The 21,593-nt window shown below is 37.6% G+C and overlaps 1 protein-coding gene across 2 annotated transcripts in view; it reads left to right on the plus strand.

Annotated features, from left to right (window-relative positions):
* The window catches only part of grm8b (glutamate receptor, metabotropic 8b), an 83,182-nt gene that overhangs the window by 52,409 nt on the left and 9,180 nt on the right, over nt 1–21,593 (plus strand). For both annotated transcript variants that reach the window (XM_027020741.3, XM_035523807.2), the window contains 5 exons: nt 530–684; nt 932–1,069; nt 12,481–12,681; nt 20,186–20,325; nt 20,552–21,487. In XM_027020741.3, coding sequence (XP_026876542.2) covers nt 530–684; nt 932–1,069; nt 12,481–12,681; nt 20,186–20,325; nt 20,552–21,487 — 1,570 coding nt within the window. The remainder of the gene's footprint in view (nt 1–529; nt 685–931; nt 1,070–12,480; nt 12,682–20,185; nt 20,326–20,551; nt 21,488–21,593) is intronic.

Here is a 21,593-nt window from a genome sequence, read left to right on the forward strand (position 1 = left end):
AATATTTTCATCAGTGGTTTCCTGAGTGTAGGCCTATAGAACAATTAGCAGTTGATTCCAAACGCAAAAAATAATTTTTTATGCTACATACATGCTAGATCTAGAAAATGTCAAAGGCATAAGCAATTCTAGATTGCCATATAGTAACATAAGCTGCAGTGTTTCACACACTAACACACACACACACACACACACACACTCACACACACTCACACACACACACACACACACACACACACACACACACACACACACACACACACATAAACACACAAATAAGTAGAAGAAGCCAAAACTCATTGTGAATGGGCATAGTACCACTGAAGACTGGCCAGCAAACAGTTTTAGATTTAATCATAAACCTGAGTATTTGAAATCTATTTAAACAAATTCAACTTTCAATCACAAATACAAATAGCTTAAACATGCTTGTGTGAACAAAGTATACATATGTGTTTTTGTGTAAATATCAGTAACACCACCTTATAAATTCTAGCATGCAGTATGTCTGTATCTGGTTATTTTTCAGACGCGTACTTGATGCTGCTAAGCGAACCAATCAGACGGATCATTTCCTCTGGGTGGGATCAGACAGCTGGGGTTCAAAGATCTCCCCTGTGGTCCAGCAGGAGAAAGTAGCAGAGGGAGCCATCACCATCCTGCCTAAAAGAGCTTCTGTTGATGGTACATGTTGCTGCAGACCTAATTAACTCAGACCACACAAAAATTACAGTACCTCTGCCACTAACCACTCTTTATAAATTATGATCTCCATAAAGAGATAGCACTCTGTTGTGACTGTAACTGCTTTATGAGTTACTCTTTATGATTGTAAGGTTACAGTGTAATAAGTGCCATAGTTTTAATGTGTGATGATTTTTCTCCCAAGACACTGAAAGCATTGCACTTCTTTCCTCATGTCCTTCGCCAGCTTTTGACAGATACTTCAGAAGCCGCTCGCTCTCAAACAACCGAAGGAATGTGTGGTTTGCTGAATTCTGGGAGGAGAATTTTGGATGCAAGCTGGGCATGCATGGCAAGCGTCTTGGCAGTCCTAAAAAGTGCACAGGTATGAACATCATTCTCACACTACACAGGTATGAACACATTTTAAGATTACACAGGTATATAAATATCATTCTTACATTACAGAGGTATGAACACATTCTCGCATAACACAGATATGAACATGATAATCTCGTTACTTAGGTGTGAACATCATACTCTGACACAGATATAAACACATCATTCTCACATTACATTAGATCACGTTACATTACACAAAGTATAAACACATAATTCTCTCATTACATATGTAAGAAAATACCATTCAAACAGTACACAGATATAAATGCATTCTTATATTACACAGGTATGAACAGATCATCCTCACATTGTATTTAGTTCTTTTCCGTTTAAAGTTTTCTTTCTTGTTGTGTGAGCATTCCAAGTTAGTAACATTTATCACCTTGAATGTGTCACTGAGTGGCAGGAGTCCAACTGTTGAAGTCATTAAAAGTATGTAGCAACTTTAAACAATGCTTTCACTTAACCTGACCCTTGTATTGAAAAAATCGCATTACTCTCCACAGAGCAATAAAATATTCAGGCGCACAGATGCTGTTTGATCTTAGTGTGCTTGGTCCAATAGTTGGCAGCAATGACCAGTATTAGAGCCAGAACCCATTAGGCTGTTGAAGACCTGAAGTTGCCAGAGTTGTTGTCCAGGTTTGGAGATACCAGGGGTGAGACGGTACTTCACCTCAAATAAAGGTTAATACAACTAGTACCCAGATGTCAATAATTTAATGTGAGAATGATATCATCTTTTCTACTGATGGCACTTTGGTTGCACTCTGTGCCTGTTTGGAATCTTGGCGTCCTTATTGGCAATCAGCGGACATTTGAGGCACATATTAAAATGTATCTAATATGTTGTTATATTATGCAATATTGCTAATCTGATATCACTTTTGTCACAAAATGTAGTCTAAAAGAGCAACACGTGTTTATTTCTTTATTTAAGTAAAAAGAAGTGCAGAATTGTGCAGCTCATGTTCTTACGCATACCTTCCTCATCAGCATTTTACTCTGGTGTGCAAATTGCCCCCCACAATTGAAAGCTTTAAGAAATTATTGAAGATGTATCTTTTTAACTTCAGATTCAGATTTAGATTCTTGATCTTAACTTTTTTTTGTATAAGACTTCATAGACTTTAACTTCATTCTTTGATTGTTGCTTGTATTTTACTTAATTTCTTGCCTATTATTTGTTTTACTTTTATGTACTGTAGCATAAGTAGAGTCCTGATAAGACATTTATGCTCAGTGGAAATTTCAAAGGCTCTTTTAGTTTTCAAAGACTCTTTTAGTCATTTTTTTTTCTGATTGGTTTTACACATTTCTCCAAACATTATACATATTTCCCAAAAACTAAAAACTCAAAGCAGAGAAAAACTCACCTTTGACTGATAAACTCAACACACACTCCTCAAATTCCAATAATTCACACAGAATACAAAACGCATGCAGCAGGTGAATACACACACAATCCACAAAGTTATGCTGTGTGCTGCAAAACACAAAACTCACTTTGCTAGAATAAAAAGAACTTAAAAACAGCCATTGAATAAGCCATTTACAGTATTTACATTCATATGACTTCATAAATCTATTCAACAAAATGTGATAAAACAAAAACAAACAAACTTCTGAACTGCTGTATTCCAGTATTACAGTGCAGTATTGCAGAAGTACTGCATGTTTACAGTATATTTACATTAAACAAAAACAAGCAAAAAACCCCACAATGTCAGGCATCTTCTTGGCAATCATGAGGATTAGACCACAAATTTGCCAAGCTTCCCTTATTCTTATTCCAATAGTTTACAGGTATGACACTATCCTCAAGAATTGCTCAAATGTCTTTGTAAAAATTTCTGTCTTACTTGTCCTCTTCCTCTCCTCATCTTCCTCTGCCTATTCCTCTCGTTCCTCTCGTTGGGGTTTTGTCTTTGTTTTATTTTTTCCTGAATCACTATGTGAGTTTACAATTTTGCTCATTTGGATGCACACTGTCACTGAATTGATACATCAAGAAATTTATTCCTTATGTTAAAATATCATAATCATACAATATTTCTTGACAACTATAAACACATTCTTATTGAGTCAGCAAAGTTTGGAGTTCTGCTGCATTCATTTTGCAAAACTCTGCACACACCTCTCAGCACACTATGTGGTTCTCATTTGAAAAACACCTTTCTCACTTTTCTAAACACTGGTGTCACCAATCAAAACTCTGTATGCCAATGAAGTAAACCATCGTCCCACATGTGAAAGTACATCATAATTATTTACATAAATAAAACATGCAGTACTGCTGCATTATTGCATTTCCATTGTTTTTTTGTTTTTTTTTTGTTTTTTTTCACATTGCATTTTAGCAGTAGATTTGTGAACAGTTACATTGGTTTATTCAGTGGCTGTTTTTGAGGTTTCTGTATTTTGATAAAATGTGTTTTGTGTTTTCCAGCACACAGTATAAGTTTATGGTTTTCTCTCTGAATTACTTGGCTTTAAAGAGAGTGAGTAGAGTTCCAATAAGGTTTAAGGTTTTGAGAATAGTTTGTATGGTTAAGAGCTTTTAGTTTTGTATGGTCAAGAGTTTTTAGTTTTGGGAAATATGTGTAATATTTGGAGAAATGTGGATATCCAATCAGAAAAAAAAAACTGTATGTGCCCCAGGCAATTGGGAGAACTGCGTAAATAATTATGATGTACTGTGTTTTCACATGTTGGATTATTATTTAGTTTATTTTGCATATGGAGTTTTAACTGGTGATGCCATTGTTTAGGAAAATGAGAACCACATAGTGTGCTGAGAGGTGTGTGTGCAAAGATTTGCAAACTGAGTGCAGCAGAACCGCAAACTGTGTTGATGCAATAAAAATGTGTTTATAGTTTATAATGAAGAAATATTGTATGATTATGGGATTTTAGCATAAGGAATCAATTTCATTATTCAATCACAGTATGTATCCAAATAAGAAAAAACTGTAACAGCAAACAAGCAGAACAACCAAAATGGACTGAACTTACGAAAGGGAAAGGGTAGTAGTCAAACAAAACATAAGCATACATGAGGAGGTTAACACACCCTTAAAACACCAACTGAACTACAAGCCAAGGCATTCACACAATCCTACTATCAACAACTGCAGCTATTTAAAAATGTAATTGAACTAAATCAGTCGATGGAGAGGTATATGGCATTCTGGGAGTCCTTGTCATGTCCCTTTCCACTTCCTCTGACTATAGACTGTGGAAGATGTCACAATATTCTTAGTTAATTATGTCACCTTGTGATAGTTGTTTTTTTTTGTTTGTTTGTTTGTTTTACATATTGTTAATTATTGTACTTGTTTGAAATTGCTTGTGTTTATTTCTTGTGGAAGGATTTTGGTTTTGTCCCATATTTGTTGTAATTGTTTTTGATACTCTGTAGTGCTTTGAATACTAGAAAAATACATTATAAATAAATAATATTATTATTGTTTTGTTATTGTTGTTTAGGTAAGTGGGCTCCTTTTATATGTAACATACCCACTGACCTTCTTAGTGGTTGTTTTTTTTTGCAGGCAAATGCACTAAGAGGAAATAGCATTTTTTTCTTCCACCCTACTTGTTCACACGCAGTAGCTCATATATGCATCTTGCTGAAGAGTGAACTTTCTCCCCTTTTGTTTAAAACTGAACTGCCAGCCCTCCCCCCTTCTCTCCTGTTTGTGTCACACGGGTAGAGCTGCAGAGAGCAAATGAACGTTTGGGGCTCTTTTGTGAATGCATGGTTATTGTTCTGGCACAGTTATTTGACATAATGAGAATAATTACATAGCAGTAGATGGAGCACATCAGTCCATAGCGCTCTGTTTCTCTGCCTCTCTTTTTTCTCTGTCTTCCTCTCACTTTCATTTTCTTTCTGGTCTATGTGTAGTCTTCCATTGCTCAAATGGATGCTTCTTTCAGCAGTATACTGACAGATACTCTGAATATTATCATCTTTCCTTTAAGAAGGAGAGTGGGAGGGGATCATTAAAGTGTGGCAATAACAAGCTCTTTTTGTCTCTTTGTCATGTAACAAAAACAGACACAGTGAAATCCAGACGGATGCTGTGCAACAGTAAAGTTCTCAGACAAGCACAGTTATATTCACATACACACACACACACACACACACACACAGACACACCCTCACACACAGACACGCATAAACACACAGCCTCAGAAACACACACAGAGGAGTGCTACAGTGTGCTGACTACAATGTCCCCAAGTCTACAATAGAATGTAATCCTAGCTGATACTGAGGATTTTCTATAACATAGCCACTTTGGGCTAATCCTCCAGAAACATGTTCAACAAATAAAATAGGGCTTCAAAATGTGCAGTGATAAGGCATGTGTGATAGGGGGATCAAAGACAGTTGACTTCTCTTGTTTTATATTTTGTTAGGACTGTAAATACTGAGTTAGGCAACCGTGGATTAAATGAATTTTATTATCATGTTGAGACTGCGTTTAAGAGGGCTGAATAGATGTCTTTTATCAGAGCCTTTCTATGTATGTTGAGTAATCATACAGCAGGACAAACAGCTGATTCAGCATGACCTCTGTTCAGTATCCAGTGTGCAAGACGGGGACAGAAAGAGGGAGAAAGTCGGGACAGATAGAGAGAGAGAGAGAGAGGGATGAGGGAGAGACAAGCTTGCTGATAAATATCAGATAAACCCTTTGAAATGTACCCTCAAAATGCTGACTTGCTTGTGTTTGTGTTTACTACCCTGTTTGTGTACAAGCCTACTGCTTGTGTTTGTGTTTACTACCCTGTTTGTGTACAAGCCTACTGCTTGTGTTTGTGTTTACTACCCTGTTTGTGTACAAGCCTACTGCTTGTGTTTGTGTACAAGCCTACTGCTTGTGTTTGTGTCATCATACCACTTATAATGCATAAGAAACCAGACATGTTATCTCTGCAAATATAGAAGGTTAGATGACAGTAAATGCTTTCAAAACTGAAGTCTAGGCCTAAATTTTATTTACCTGGCACTTATATCCAAAGCAACTTACAATTATGACTGAGTACGACTTGAGCAATTGAGGGATAAGGGCCTTGGTCAGGTTCCCACTAGTGGCAACTTGAACCAGCAACCTCCCAATTATAAGTCAACTACCTTACCTACTGAGCTACCCCTACCTTATTAGGGCTTAATTTTCTAATTTGTCACATTCATCATATTGCTCTATGTTTTTTATATTATTGAATCTGCACCATCCTCACTAGATTGGTATCACAAATTACAGAGAATTTGTTTTATTTGATTTTATATTAATTCAAGTTAATATCCTATCTAAGACTGCCCTCTTAAAAGAGATTTGGCCAGCACTGAAGAACATGACAAGAAAATTATATATTATAATGTTGGCAAATAGAAGTATGATTTCTTTTGGGGGGAGGAGGAATAAACTGAATACACGTGTAAGCAATAAATGAGAAGTGAAGTAGGATAAGATTGTGTAATAATAGGATTACTATGCAGGAGCAGGTATGGGCTCACAACGCAAAGCTAATAACACAGCAGTAATCTGGACTGCCTAAGGCTCCCAGCACAGCAGGCCATGTCTTCACCACTGTGAAGAAACCCAGCTGCAGAAGCTCAGTAGAGCATGCTGTGATGGCATGCTGTACCTGCAGCAGCATCTGTAGGACCTGGAGGTGGGGATCAATGTATGCGATATAAATCAGTGGAACGTCAGACCATGCAATACTTGCCGCATGCCAGGTTGTACAATAAAGAATTTCTGACAATGGGCCAACAGTGCCAGGAAATGGTAGCTGTCTGCTTGGCTCATCCATCTGCCTCAGCTGCTTCTTTTTGTGCCACACACATGGAAATGCAGTCATGTAAACCAAAACAGGATCTCAAAATTGTAATGGAAGTGTTATGCATCAAAAAAAAAAAAATCTTATGTATAAACCCATAATACATTTGTTCTAAAGAATTCTTGAGGAAGGTCAATTTAATGTTCATATTTGGATGGCATATTGGTATGGCACCATGTTCAGAGTCTAGAACTGATATGATTAAAAGCATGATTTTAAAGGAGTGAGCAAAATTATGCATTTTACTGGATATCATGTGTTAGGCCACATGATTGTAAAACAAACGTAATAGGCAGAAATTTGAATGTTGAATAATAAATAATAATGGGCACACATGAGACTCCCATTATCCTTCTCTTTATCATGTTGTAAAAGGCTTGTTACTGTTAAGTAACATTCATTCATTGTTTGATATAATATTATATTTTAATGGAAAAAATCTGTTTGTGGATCCTTTAAATCTGACGCTAGGGGTGTACTGTATGTGATTTCAAAAAAAGGTTTTTTTACTTATAAATTTACTCTCAATGCTGCTAACTGACTTAGCTCTATTCACACCCTGTAATTTGTACACTTGGTGAGTTTGGGTCATTGGTTAAATCTTAGTGTTCCTTCATTCAGTGACACAGCTTGTACTTTGCTGAGTAGTAATTACACTTTAATGCAAACTTACATTTCAGTGGATATTGAGTTAATTGTCAAACAATTATTTTGAGAGTCTGAAAATGACTTGGAATAAACTATTTGCTTATCTTCTGAGCTCCGAATATGCAGCCAAATTAAGAAAGGTTTTGTATAGATTCATCTAGAAGAAATGTCTGACACATTTTAAGCACTTGCAAAAATGATACAGTGCTGTAATGCTGAGCAGAAAAAAAAACAGAAAGGAGAAGCCCGCCTACAAGGTTTCCTCTGCAACTGAATAATTACTGATAAAAATGAGTTCCTTTGCACTAGTTTGCAGGTTCAGTTCTGGCAGTTTCAGACTCTAAAATGCTTGAATCCAGAACTCACATCAAATAAAGGGTAACAAAATTTTGTTCTTCTGTTGATTCATATTATTCAGTCTGCTGGGGACAAACTGGAAGCTCAGAAAGTGAGAACGCTTGTGAATTGAAAAGCTGCTTATAGTAATGGAAAATTCCATGCTTGGCATAAAAGTTTCTAAGCTCCTTTAGCTACATAAAATTGCAAAGAGACTCATTACCAAATCTGTGATGTCTTTGCTTTTCAAGCTGGAGCAATAATGCTCCATTTCCTGAAATGGTATCTTGCAGAATCATGAGGGCTATCTAGACGAGATCAAGAACAATTCTTTTAAAGCAGTTACAACAAAGTAGTTTATGAATTATTATACCTTATACCAGATCCATTAAAGATTTCTGTATCTCAATAATTGACCAAAGATCACACTTTAATTTGGAGAATTCCAGAGGCTATGACCTTGCCTTATGAAGGGGAAAAGATCTGGCAACATCTATTCATTTTCTGTGTCTGAGAGATAGTACACTAGGGTCACAGCAAGTTGGACAGGGGTTATAAATATGATTAGAGGTTTATGCACTATTGACCATTATTTCTGCACTGCAGAGTAGCTGTATGTTTAAGAACTATTAACATTGTCTTCTCGCTCTGAGGCTAATGGCCAGAAATGCTTGTACAAATACTCAGAAATGGACTTAGGTGTGTTTGAAAGTTTGCATTTGACACTAGGCATATACAGCCTGTTTGATGGCACATTACTTTCTCTCACCATTGTGATTCACAGCATTTCCATATCAAAGGCATCTAAACAGGATGTTTTTCACCCTGCTTCTCGTGTTGGCAATGTGCCCTGCCTGTAATGGCCCTTTGCCCTTTATTTGAGAGCAAAATGGGTGTCAGGGGAAGAACTGTTAGTGAGCCAAAGATGACTTAAAAGTGGAGACCACTAGAAGGCATTTTGTAAAGTACATCGTTCGTTTTGTTTTTTTCTTGGAAATTACAAAATTGCAAAAATTGCATGCTTTTTGTTCGGCATCTTCTGTCAGTTACAGCTAAATTTGATGGCTCACTCTCCTTATATTCTCTAACCTCACTAGTATTATTGCAAGAAATTGAGCCATGCAGAAACTGTTGATGTTGTCAAATTAAACCAAGGAGGAAACACCTCTAGCTCTCATCTCCTATAGCAAACATTCATATCGAAAGTGAAATGGTTGCTTCCTTTTTTAGTTTTTGTCAAACAAGGATGTTGAGCCTATATAACAGGGGTGATGAAAGTGGAGGTAGCATTCCCATCACACTCCCTGAGTACATGACTAACCATGAAACAATACCATCAGAGTCATTTTAGAAACTGCATTGCAATTTTATCAGAAGTCCTACATAATGAAATCTTGATACTAATTATTTTATGCCTTCATGTGGTGTTAAGTCAGAAGGCCCCAAGTGTGAGATTTTTATTAGCTACTTCAGATATGTTTCCATGTGTTGACAGTTTTTCTCTGGGCTGCTACCCATCCTTCCAGGGAGCAGGGTAATATTGCCATCCTATTCACATTCAATTGTGCTGTCTAATTTCTATTTCCACTGAATTGTGAAACAATATACACTGAACTTGTCCTTCCTTCATCAACAGTTACTCCATCTCATAATTTACACATTTGCTTGTTTATGGCCACTGTAAATATTTAGTGATCTAGGTCAGATGGAATGCCTTTATTTTGTAATATATACATATACATGCATACAGTACAATGAAATGCTTCTCTTTACATATCCTGGCTTCTTTGTGAGCAAGGGTCAGCCACTGTATGACATCCATGGAGCCAAGAGGACAGAGTTAAGGACCTTGCTCGAGGGCCCAACATTGGCTGCATGGCAGAGCTGGGATTTGAACCCAGAATCTTTGGAGTAGTAGCCCAAAGTCCTAGGCTACTACTTAGCACTTAATGTTGTAATGTAGAAAATAGGTAAGTCATTAACAAAATTTATCAATTACTTTATGCCAGTGAGAGTCAGCTGCTGTCTAAGCTCCATCATTGCCTGATTGAGAGACCTCATCAGTAGCAGCAAGCCTCTTAAACAAGAATCCATCTACCAAAACCAAGCTTGTCTAATTAAGTCAATAGAATGCACATGGGGATTTTAAAAATATTTCATGGCTCAACAGCCAGTGCTAGGATCCATGAAACTTAATCAAACAGACAATAAATAAGATGGTATTTCCACCAGGTTCCCAGAGCAATTCCACCTGTTAATCATTGTTTCTGTTAAAACAGCAGTGCCAACAATGTTGTCTTTTGGCACACTGTCCTTGTTCTCTTTGTCCTTCCTTTAACTTCACTTTGGCTCTTTTACGAAGCTAGAAAATGTACCTCTCCCTGCCCAAGCCTCTGTCTTCTAGACAGATAATACTCAACAACAACAGTTCATCAGGCCAGCTCAGTGTTTAACACTCAGGAGTGCAGGTAGCTGTGTGCATCTTGTATAGTACGTTCAAATTTCTACAAAAAGATAGTTGACAATATCTGCTGTTTTCTCTTTCAGAATGGTGCATGCATGGCCTTCACTGATAAACATCTGATAAAGCAATGCCAATATATATATATTTCAGCTTGGTTCTTTGTGTCTGCTTATTATGTTCCATGATAATTAGAGAGGCTTTGAGTCATTTTAGAATTACTATGCTCTCCAGATCCACATAAGTGAGGGCGCATGGACTAGGGTACTTGACATCCTCTGCACTGTGATTCATCTGACTATTTTAAAGCTTTTAGCAAACAATCCATACAGTCACTGATGTAATGTGTCTAACAAATCTTTTGAATGTTTCGAGAACAATAATAAAAGTACCTCAGCTAGTAATAAAAAAGAAGCCAACTGAGAACTAACAGTAACCAGCAAAGATGAGGACCTATGCGCTCTCCCATTAGTAACTAACCAGTGAAGAAAATGCTGCAATCTTAAAATGAAATAATCAAAATCAGCCCGAGAACTGGCTGCTTATGGTGGACATCCCATGGCCTAAATATGACAAACTGGTCCATATTTTTCTTAAACCATTGTTTATGACAGTCCATTAATAGAAATGAATGGACATGGATTTAATGTGTGGATCTAGTGTGCTCCAGAGCCAACCCCTTGTGTTCTTATCTTTATTAATCACATCATGAAACATGATCTGCTGAATTAATTCATAATTTATCTGATTTTCATATTTAATTTTGGCAGAGTGATGTATGTGTACTTGCCATTGAAAGACAGAGTCAAAACAGATGTGGTGCTCCCACTGGTGTCAGTGAGGGCAAATTGAGTTTCGCTTGAACTCAAGACTAATTGGGACCCTATATTCAATGATTAAGCTGTATGTCATGTGTAATGCAACTCTTCTTTCATGTAGACAAAAGATCTTGTCTCTCTTACATGCAACTACTAAACCACATCTTTGTTAGCAGGCAATAACATAAGACAAAGTATTTTCATTTGCTTGGGACAATCTTTTATTTTGTCCATAAGTTAGTGTGGTCATAATAAATACTCAATATCACATGCAGGCAATTTGTAAAGTATATTTTCATTCATTTGTAAATGTATAGGCTATAAAATAGTTCCACAGTCATTTTCATCTCCAACAACAATGGACACAATCTTTTTATATCATGGCATTCTCATAACCTCTGGAAGACACTAAGAAAATGTTCCCTTAAAACAGATATTTTTAAAACTGCAAATCAGGTGCCACACAAATATTTTATATCTTCATAGAGTACAACAGTGGATTTTTCACTCCTCTGAGATCTGCCATGTTTGACCTGGCTTTTGTTCTGTTTTAGCTCCACTTTCACCTGAACTAGGTATTTGAGAGCTGCAGTACTTTTGGCTGTGAGTCAGGGTCACTGAGGACTGAACAGAAATTGAGTACTTGTATATATAATCAGTTTGGGCTCACAGCCTTGGGTCATGTAAACTAGACTAAAAAATCAGCTAGGATAAATCTTTTCTAAGATGAGAGAGTAAATAAGATGCTTTGAGTTAAGAGTAAATAAAATGCTTTGAGTGCTTTTGAGTTTGTGTTATTTTCTTGAGGGAATTTTTCAATACATATTTTTGCTGGCTTTGGCTATTTTACTAGCTATATTTATTCTGTAAAAGCACACATGTAACCTCTCTACGGTATGAACCAAATGTTTTAGATTAAGTTAAATCACAGATCTCTGCCACAGCATCTTACTCACAAGACCTCACACATCCATATTCAATGTTCGAAAGCTTGGCTTGACTTGTTAAAGCTAGCATTTTGTTTTGCAGATTCAGATGTTCGGGACAGACATTTACCTTACTGTAACAATCAAAAGTCAGATCCTCAAGATAATTGACAAGTGTGTTTTACCAATTTTCCTTGTATGAACAAGAAATATTTTCACAATACACTTCAAAAGAAACCTCTCCCCTTCCAAACTAATTGTTGTTCTCAGTTTTTAAATCTATTGTTATAATCCTTTTAAAATGATCATTAAAGTGCTGACAACTAACCAGTGTCTTTCTTGCCATTAGGGTTGGAGAAGATTGGTCGAGACTCCAGCTATGAGCAGGAGGGGAAAGTGCAGTTTGTGATGGATGCTGTATATACCATGGCCCATGCTCTTCACCGCATGCACCGGGACTTGTGCTCCGGATACCCAGGACTCTGTCCTCGCATGAGCAGTATCGATGGCAAGGAGCTGCTGGGTTACGTCCGCAACGTTAGCTTTAATGGTGAGTAGGTTAATCTCCAATACAGCCAACAACACCAGCTTCCTCTCCTTTACTCTTAGCTAATGATGGACAGCATTTGAATAAACCCTACATTACTTTTACTCATTTGTATCTGTACCTAACTTTTGTATCCATACTTCCTTTAACTCCTGGTTAGTAATCAACAAATTCTCATCAGTTTTATAAAAATTTCCTTCCACTGTTGTTAATACAGTATTGTTCACTGTTTATAATCTCTTAATTCCTGTACATTTATTATTTCTACATTGTGTCTCTCTTAACTGTTGAGGAACAACTTCTGTTTCTCCCAGGTTCTCCTCTGTGTTGTACTCTTTTTGCTCTCGCTTTTATCTGCTTGTTCTTCTGTGTAGCTTCTTGCACAGCTCTGCTCTGTGCTCTGGCACTCCCATGCTCTGTGCTCCAGCATGGCCCTGATCTTGTCCTGTGCACTTTCATGGGTATTCTGTGCACTCTCCACCTTCTGAAAACATTAATTTAAGCACTTCTTCAACTTTAGCTGTTTATTTACTGAAAACTTTGTGATTTGCATCACTGAAGCCCACTCGCATTTAACCTATATGATGGTGCTCTTCCAGACCAAGCAATCTCTTCCAGTTTGTTTTACAAGTTTTAAGAAAAGTAATATCAAACTAAATCCAAAATGTTTAAGGAAACACATTCACTTGGAAGGCACCATTCAAAATGAACTAGTGTTGTTCTGGTAACTTTTCAAAGCTGTTGATATGTTGTGTCTATTTGCAAGCATGAAGTCGTGTTATTTTACATTAAAATTAGTTGATTTACTGAGTTCTGTTATTTGTGTCAGGCCAGACATCACTAATCAGCATTTTCTTTTTTATTTTTGACCACCTATGTTTTCATGAAACAGTGGCAATTGATTATAATTACAATTTCCACAAAGGCAGGAGGCAACAAAAATAGTAATTTGAAATATGTTGTTTTGAAGATTCTTGTTCTGTCATTTCCTATTTAAATTTTTATCTCTTATGTTTTCATCATGTAGTTCTCGTCATGCAGGCCCTCAACCTCACTAACGCTGCATCATTCAGGGTTGCCCACCATGTCATCATGCTGAGTGTTAGTTCCAAATGTTCTCACTACAAGGACCTTTTGCAATGGCAATCAGTTTTTTCTACACTACTGTAGAATTGGCCTGTATACAAAATGTTCTGTCATAACCTGCATCTTAATTGACTGTTACCTTTCTACTGATTTTGCAACCATCTTCATTTTCACTCCATAAAGCATTCTACTATCGGCCAGATGAAAGGTCACTTAGGTCTGGCAGAGCAACTTAATCTCTTTTTATTCTGCATAGATTTCTCTTTACAAAGATTTCTATCTTCACAGAGCTTTGACTCAAGGGCAGGGTTTTCTTTCTCAAACATTCCTTTTGAACTTTTAGCAAAGCCTGATTCAGTCCCAGAGTATAAGAGAACACATTAATATATCCTTCCTCTCTGTGCTATTAAGCTGTGTACACTGCCAAAGATGGGCTATTTAGACATTAATCTGCTTATCTGTGGATTGTGATATGCAGTGTTTGGTACATTGCCTTAATGTCTCTTTCTGCTCTGGTATGTATATGGTAGTATGTTAGTATAGAATCTCACACATTTATAACTATTTATTACTATTTATTAATTTATTATCTATTTATTATTTATTACATATTTTATTTGTACATGCCTATGTTGGATGTATTTACTAGTTTGCATTTAGTTGTATGCATTCTATGTGTTTATTTTAATTATGCAGTAGATATTTCAATTGCACCAATGTTATTGTAGTGTGTCCCTGTATCTGTTCTGGTTTATCAAGAAAAGCTGCTGTAATACTTTTGTTTCCCTCTAGGGATCAATACAGTCTTCTGTTATCTTTTATCCTATCACTTTTAACTTTCGTTTTAAAGCTCTGTAAGACTTTATAGATATCCCTATAAAGTCTTTTTATAGGTGTCACAAACTATGGTTAGGATATACATATACATCTGTATATTTATTTTGTTTTGTTTTTGTTTGTATAGATTTGTGCCCTGGTTGGTCATAAGCACATTTTGGCCATCGGGTTTCTGGGCTGATTAAAATGTTCCTTAAATATTGAATTTAAGCACCCTATACTACAAAAAGATTGAACAAGTGACAACATTTTAATAAAATGTAAGTGTATAATTACACATAAAATGTTACAGCTTTAGAAAACTCTTTCTTAGTTGTTTGAATTCAAGTGGTACAATTTCAGTCATGTCTATAGTTTCTAGAGCTTATCATTGCACTACCTCATCCACTCCTTATGTTGTATTTCACACTTTTGTGTTTAATCATATCTGTATTTCACAAATTCATCATACCTAAATACAGAATGCTTTCCTGCATTCCCCTGCTTCTCCCAGCACATAACACCTGAACATAAAATTAGAATACCCATCTCACCTTTTGAGGGTGTGAAAGCAAAATTGGAAGAAGAATTTCACAGGCTTTTCAGAGCAGAACTGCTTTCACTGTTTGATTGCCTACTTCAGCCTAATGAATACGAAAATGTGGTTTGAAGGGTTTATGCCTCTGAAAAAATAGCATCACATTGAGCATGAAAGTGACTATGGGCAGCAGTATAATCTTTGTTCACTCAAACATCAGAAAGTTGTTGCTGCTTTTGCTCATTAGAATTTGTGTTCTATCATGCTACTGTAGTAAAATGTTATTTTTCTTTTTTCTTTTTTACTTTGACATTTGTATATTCACATATATATATATATATATATATATATATATATATATATATATATATATATATATATATATATATATATAAACCTGTCAGAAACGGGCATATACTTTTAGAGTAGATGGGAAATGTCTTTACTGAATACAGGGTTATCCAAACACGTAGTCAAAAACAGGCAATTGTCAAAACCTGAGAGACAATAATTCCAGCAGAAATAAAAAGGGGCAATTCCAAAATCAGTAGACGAGGCAGAACAGGGTTAAAAACATAAAATAATTAAATGTGTGTGTGTGTGTGTGTGTGTGTGTGTGTGTGTGTGTGTGTGTGTGTGTGTGTGTGTGTGTGTGTGTAAGTGAGTGTGTGTGTGAGTGTGTGCGCCCGCATAGGACTGACTCAAGGAAATCACTCCTTGATTGGTCCTTTGTGCATGAGTATCTACGAACATTGTCATGCCACACCACCTTTCTGAGATTCGCGCAAATGGAGCGTCTCTAATAAAATGGCTGATAAATAGAGAAAATTAGAACGTCCAGTGTAGCATCTAACTCTTGACATACATCTCCAAATGACGACTCCTGCTGCCTGTGGGTAACTGTCAACTCACCCACAATCACATGCGCTCCAATGCCATCATGAATGTATTTATTTTTATACTTGTGTTGAGATGCTGAGAGAACAGCAGGGCTCTAAAGAACACTGTTTGTCGTTGATGGTTATATTAAATATGCTTTGGTATTCCTGTGTTATTCTGTGTGTTGTAGGCTCATTGCTCACGTACTCTGAGGTCATGTTCAGTATGTTCAATGAGATAAAACTCTTTATGGGAAAGACAGGCCAGTGCTGTGGATGTATGATGTTAATGGAACTGGGAATTCTGCCCAGAGGCTTAACTGAATAATAAGATGTTATGTGGGATAAAAATCTTTATTTAGTGAAAAACAGACAAAAAGCAAGCCATAATTGCATCAGTCACTCTAACAGCAAGCAATTGATTACACTACTGACCTGGAAAGATTCTATTCTACTGTTTGCCCCATTGTCGATATTTTCCCAATTAGCCACCAGATAAGACATAAGCAAATGATTAAGTAGCTGTAAAATGGCTGAATACATGCTAGGCTGTGCAAATATCCTCTGCACACCCACTGCACGTGTGTAGGGCACTGATTGTCTTTAAAAGAGGAAAGGGATCAATACTTGGAGATGCATCAAATAAGGTAAAGATCTCAAGCAGCTGTGCCTCTCCTCTAATTTGTCCTGCCTATCTTGTTGAAGACCATCACTGTCTCAAGGAGATTCAGTGAAATGCACCTTAATTAAGTAGACAATTAGCTTCTTGACAACTATGTCTGATTCACTCAAGGGGACAGTTCTTCAGTATCAAACATTTGACCCTTAAGTAATGCATTCATAAAGCCTTCTTGATAGGGGTGTTTGAGGTCTGGGGGCAACCATTTTCACACAACACACCCCTTTTATCTTCCAAAATATATTTTCCCAAAGGAACAAACTGGTCTTGCCTCAAGCTATAAGCTGTTATAGTGGTACTATAAAAGCTATAACAAAATATATTGCTCTGTAGTGTTGGTCTGCCTGCTCATTTGCATCTTCCCAGAAGCCTTTAGCTAGCTTCTTTCTCTTTGTGATTGAGATCTTGGGAAACAGGAAAAGGGGCCTTAGCCTACCCTTTTCAGTTTTTAAAAAAATAATTCTGTTAATGTTGCATTCTGTCAGGTAGTCTTTCTCAAGGCTGGCATCCATGCATGTTCCCATACAAAATGATATGTTGATCCAGACCCTGTACAAGGAGCCTAGAATGAGCTAATTTCCAAAAACACAGAACATAGATGATTTTCAGTTTTTTTTTTATGTTCTATTCTTAATTTATTGAGTCATTCATCTTAGTGCAGCGGTGTGGGCTGGGGCATAACTGCGTTTGCTTGTGATGGTGACATGGTGGTTGGGTTGTTGTTGGTGTTGGGAAAGGGCCTGATATTACCTTGCCAGCAAGATGGCAACAATGGCAGTGAAATACAGCCAGACTTCAGGAAACTGCTCAGAAGAAGATACTGCCCCACCGATGTAATGTTGAACGGTTAGGAGATGGACACGTGGTGAAGAGCGGGTTTTATTATGGGCAAATCCATATTCAGAGTCATGAGAATGTTCAGAATTAGGATATGATATGAAATAATAATGTGTGATGTTCATAACAGCTTATTACATTATTATGACTGATGAAAGAAGTATAACACAAAAGCTTTTTGAGACTCATTCCATGCTGTAGTGAGAAACTTTGATGAACAGACAGAATGCAGATAACATACTTAATTGATTTTCTTTAATTGGTCATGGAGAGCCTCATGATGAATGATTTCATTGTTGTCCAAAGGGAAACAAAAAAGTTCACATACAGTTCACATGTCGTGCTGCATACAGTTTCTAAAAATCAAAGGTCTCAAAGTACACATAGAATTTCTTGATTTTTTAAAATTATTTTGACATCAGTAGTAGGGCTGAAAGATTGAAGATGTGAGAAGCCTGAAAATCAGTCAGTGAGGAGCCAGCACAGACCACCACAAGAGAGTTCCATATTCAGCTCCAGGTGAGAGAGTGGAGAAGTGGTTGGTTCACTTCTTCTCCATAATTTAAAGATTCAACCATTTTGTCTTCTCAACCTTAGAAATATGTTAATTGCAAATATGCATCTTTGAGATTCTTCAAACAAGACAAAGTCATGCAGCCAAGCCTAAGAACTTCTTTATCAAATCTTTTTTCTTATACTTTTGGGATAAAAATCATCCAATATAAAGTGCTGTCAGAGTGAGAGATTGCTGCCAGACTATGGGTGACTTTATGAGGTCAAAGGTCATGCCTCAGGGAGACTCCTCACATTTCATATGAGGATAAACTTCTCAGAGGTGTGATAAAAGTGCTGCTAAAGCAATTCAATAAACCAGTTTAATACTCTGAAAATTTGGGAGAAACCACAGTGTTCGTGTCAGTGAAGAGCGGATGTCTCTGGAGAAAGAGAAGGAGAAAAAAGGCTGATGCAATATTTTAATAGGTGAGAGAAGAATACTCCCAGAAGGATCTTTTTACTTTCTGGTGATAAGTGGGTGTCATTCTTGAAACAAGAACTGATGTGTTTATCCTTTAGTAATCTCAGCCTCTAAATATATTGAGTGTCTCAGTTGCTCCACAGGTTAGGCTTTTTAGAACAGGTTAGGCTTTTTAGAACAGGTTAGGCTTTTTTTGTGAAGGTGACAGCCATTCCTCTCAAACACACCTCCATTAAAAAGCTATCGGTAGAAATTACTCTTTGAGATCAACACTACTTAGAAATTATTGCTCCTAGGAAAACATATCTACTGAATCAGAAGTATTTTAAAATAGGTGAAAATATAAATAGTTTTGGCAGCAAGGAGTCTCCATAAAAACAGATATGTCACAGCAGGGTGCCTTATCTACAATATACAGTCTGTCAGTTTCCACCAGCCAAAAAGTTGCATTACAGATGATAATATAACAAGCAGTTCTAACAAGCACTAGAATACTTGTGATCTATTAGCATTGCTATATTTACACCATATTTATGTTGTACTTGTTTAATGAGATACACTATGTTTTGATATTATATTTAGATAAGCAAAACCTTTATTGTATGTGAATTTGATTAACTGATCCAGTTCGCAGCAGTGTGTGGCAGGAAAACACTATATTCTATGCATAGACATGAAGTTGAGATATTTTACTCCTTTCATTCCAGGTGTGATCTGTAATGCATATATTTACAAGGAGCCGACAGAAACGTGCCCACATATTAATAGTAAAATACAATAGGATGAGTTTTAAAATTATTAATACATTCAATTTTGACAAAGTGGATTATGTGCTACAGTTTTCTAACTGAAAGTGCATGGGATGGAGTTGCATGTTACAGGTCAAGGCAATGCTGATGGGATTGAGAGATCTGGTAGTGATGTGGAACTAGAATGTCAGTTTAGAACAGTTCAGTCAGCTGGTTGATTGCTAACTTGGCTTGTTTAATTCACTGTCTCATACACTGTCATGCTGCAATAAGATTCCTTATACAGAACATATGTATATTTTGTTTAGTTTCATGTTTAACTTCATGTTTGCATTGAAGTTTGATTCCAGCCAGATGACTGCATCATCAAGCTGTACTGTAGTAGTGAGTTGCATTTGAGTCCTGCAGGCCCATTCCTCCTGCCTCAGCTGGCTCTCTGCAGGTGTTTTAATAATGCATGCTATCTCAGTCCCCTGAGACGCTCATCTGTTACACCCTCCCCATTACCTATGCTGTTGCCTTTTAAAGTGCCCAAGTTGAAAAATTCCACAAGGCCTGTGAGAAAGCTAAGAATGGCTGATAGTGAGGGAGCGATTATGTATGTTAATGTGGAAATGCTTGCTAGCCCTTCATGATGGATTAGGTGAATTATACATCATGTAAACTGTGACCCTGCACTTCCACCTCACTTTGATTATAATGTCATTATCTATTTTAGATTAATTCATATTTGCATATCATATGTGAGGGGATAATCATTATGCCAAGCCTTTAATTGTCATACCTAACGTACAGATGTAGTTTGTGAAATGTTATCTTGCCCAGAGGAGCATTAGTAGCCAAGGACCTCAAATTGAGTACTGCAAAAACCGACCACACAATGTGACCAAAGAGGAAAGAGACATTGTGATAATTGTAAAGGGAATTTTGTTGAAACATTTTTAACAGGGAGTGCGAAGACCCCTGTAACATTCAATGAGAACGGAGATGCTCCTGGACGATATGACATCTTCCAGTATCAGATCACCAACGGATCAATAGCTGAGTACAGAGTCATCGGCCATTGGACAGATCACCTTCATTTGAAAGTGAGGAATGATATCTGTGCTTTTAAATTTTAATTTGACTGATGTAAGAAAGCAATTAATGATAAATGTCAGTGAGAGTCAATGTGCTTATGGACATAATGATGATGATGATGATGATTATGATCACTATGATAATTATGATTATGATGATTACTATGTTTAAGATGATGATGATATCGATGATGACATGATAATTTCAATTATGTTTGCTGGGGTACCTCTGTAGATAAATGCCATGCAGTGGGAGAGTGGTGCCTCATCTGTGCCCGCCTCAGTGTGCAGCCTGCCCTGTCGGACGGGTGAGAGGAAGAAGGTGGTGAAGGGCGTGCCCTGCTGCTGGCACTGTGAGCGCTGCGAGGGCTACCACTACCAGGCCAGCGAGTTCACATGCCAGCTGTGCCCATACGAGCAGCGGCCCGACCGCAACCGCACCAGCTGCCAGCTCATCCCCATCATCAAGCTGGAGTGGCACTCACCCTGGGCTGTGGTGCCCGTCTTCATCGCCATCCTTGGCATTCTTGCCACCACGTTCGTGATTGTCACATTTGTCCGCTATAATGACACGCCAATTGTGCGTGCCTCTGGCAGGGAGATGAGCTATGTGCTGCTGACTGGCATCTTCCTCTGCTATGTTGTCACCTTTCCTATGATTGCCACACCCAGAGTGTGCGTGTGCTCCTTTCGCCGGGTCTTCCTGGGCCTCGGCATGTGCTTCAGCTATGCTGCGCTGCTCACCAAGACCAACCGCATCCACCGCATCTTTGAGCAGGGCAAGTGCTCAGTGGCAGCACCACGCTTCATCAGCCCCACCTCCCAGCTGGTCATTACCTTCAGCTTGATCTCTGTGCAGCTTATGGGTGTGCTTGTGTGGTTTGTCGCTGACCCACCGCACACGTTTGTGGATTATGGTGAGCAGCGCACACAGGACCCTAGGAATGCTCGTGGCGTTCTCAAGTGTGATATATCGGATCTCTCACTCATCTGCTCATTGGGCTACAGCATCCTCTTGATGGTCACATGCACTGTTTATGCAATCAAGACCAGAGGAGTACCAGAGACCTTCAATGAGGCCAAGCCTATTGGATTTACTATGTACACCACCTGCATCATTTGGCTTGCATTCATACCAATCTTCTTTGGGACATCGCAGTCTGCAGAGCGGGTGAGTTAGGTTTCAGGAACTCTTGATGTCAGTTTTATTAATCTTGTAGATGAGAATGTCAAAGTTTCACTTATATTCATTAATCCTTCCAAGTGCATCACAATCT

Source organism: Electrophorus electricus, chromosome 4, assembly GCF_041902795.1.
Source record: "Electrophorus electricus isolate QZ-2024a chromosome 4, ASM4190279v1, whole genome shotgun sequence".
Taxonomy (NCBI): Eukaryota; Metazoa; Chordata; class Actinopteri; order Gymnotiformes; family Gymnotidae; genus Electrophorus; species Electrophorus electricus.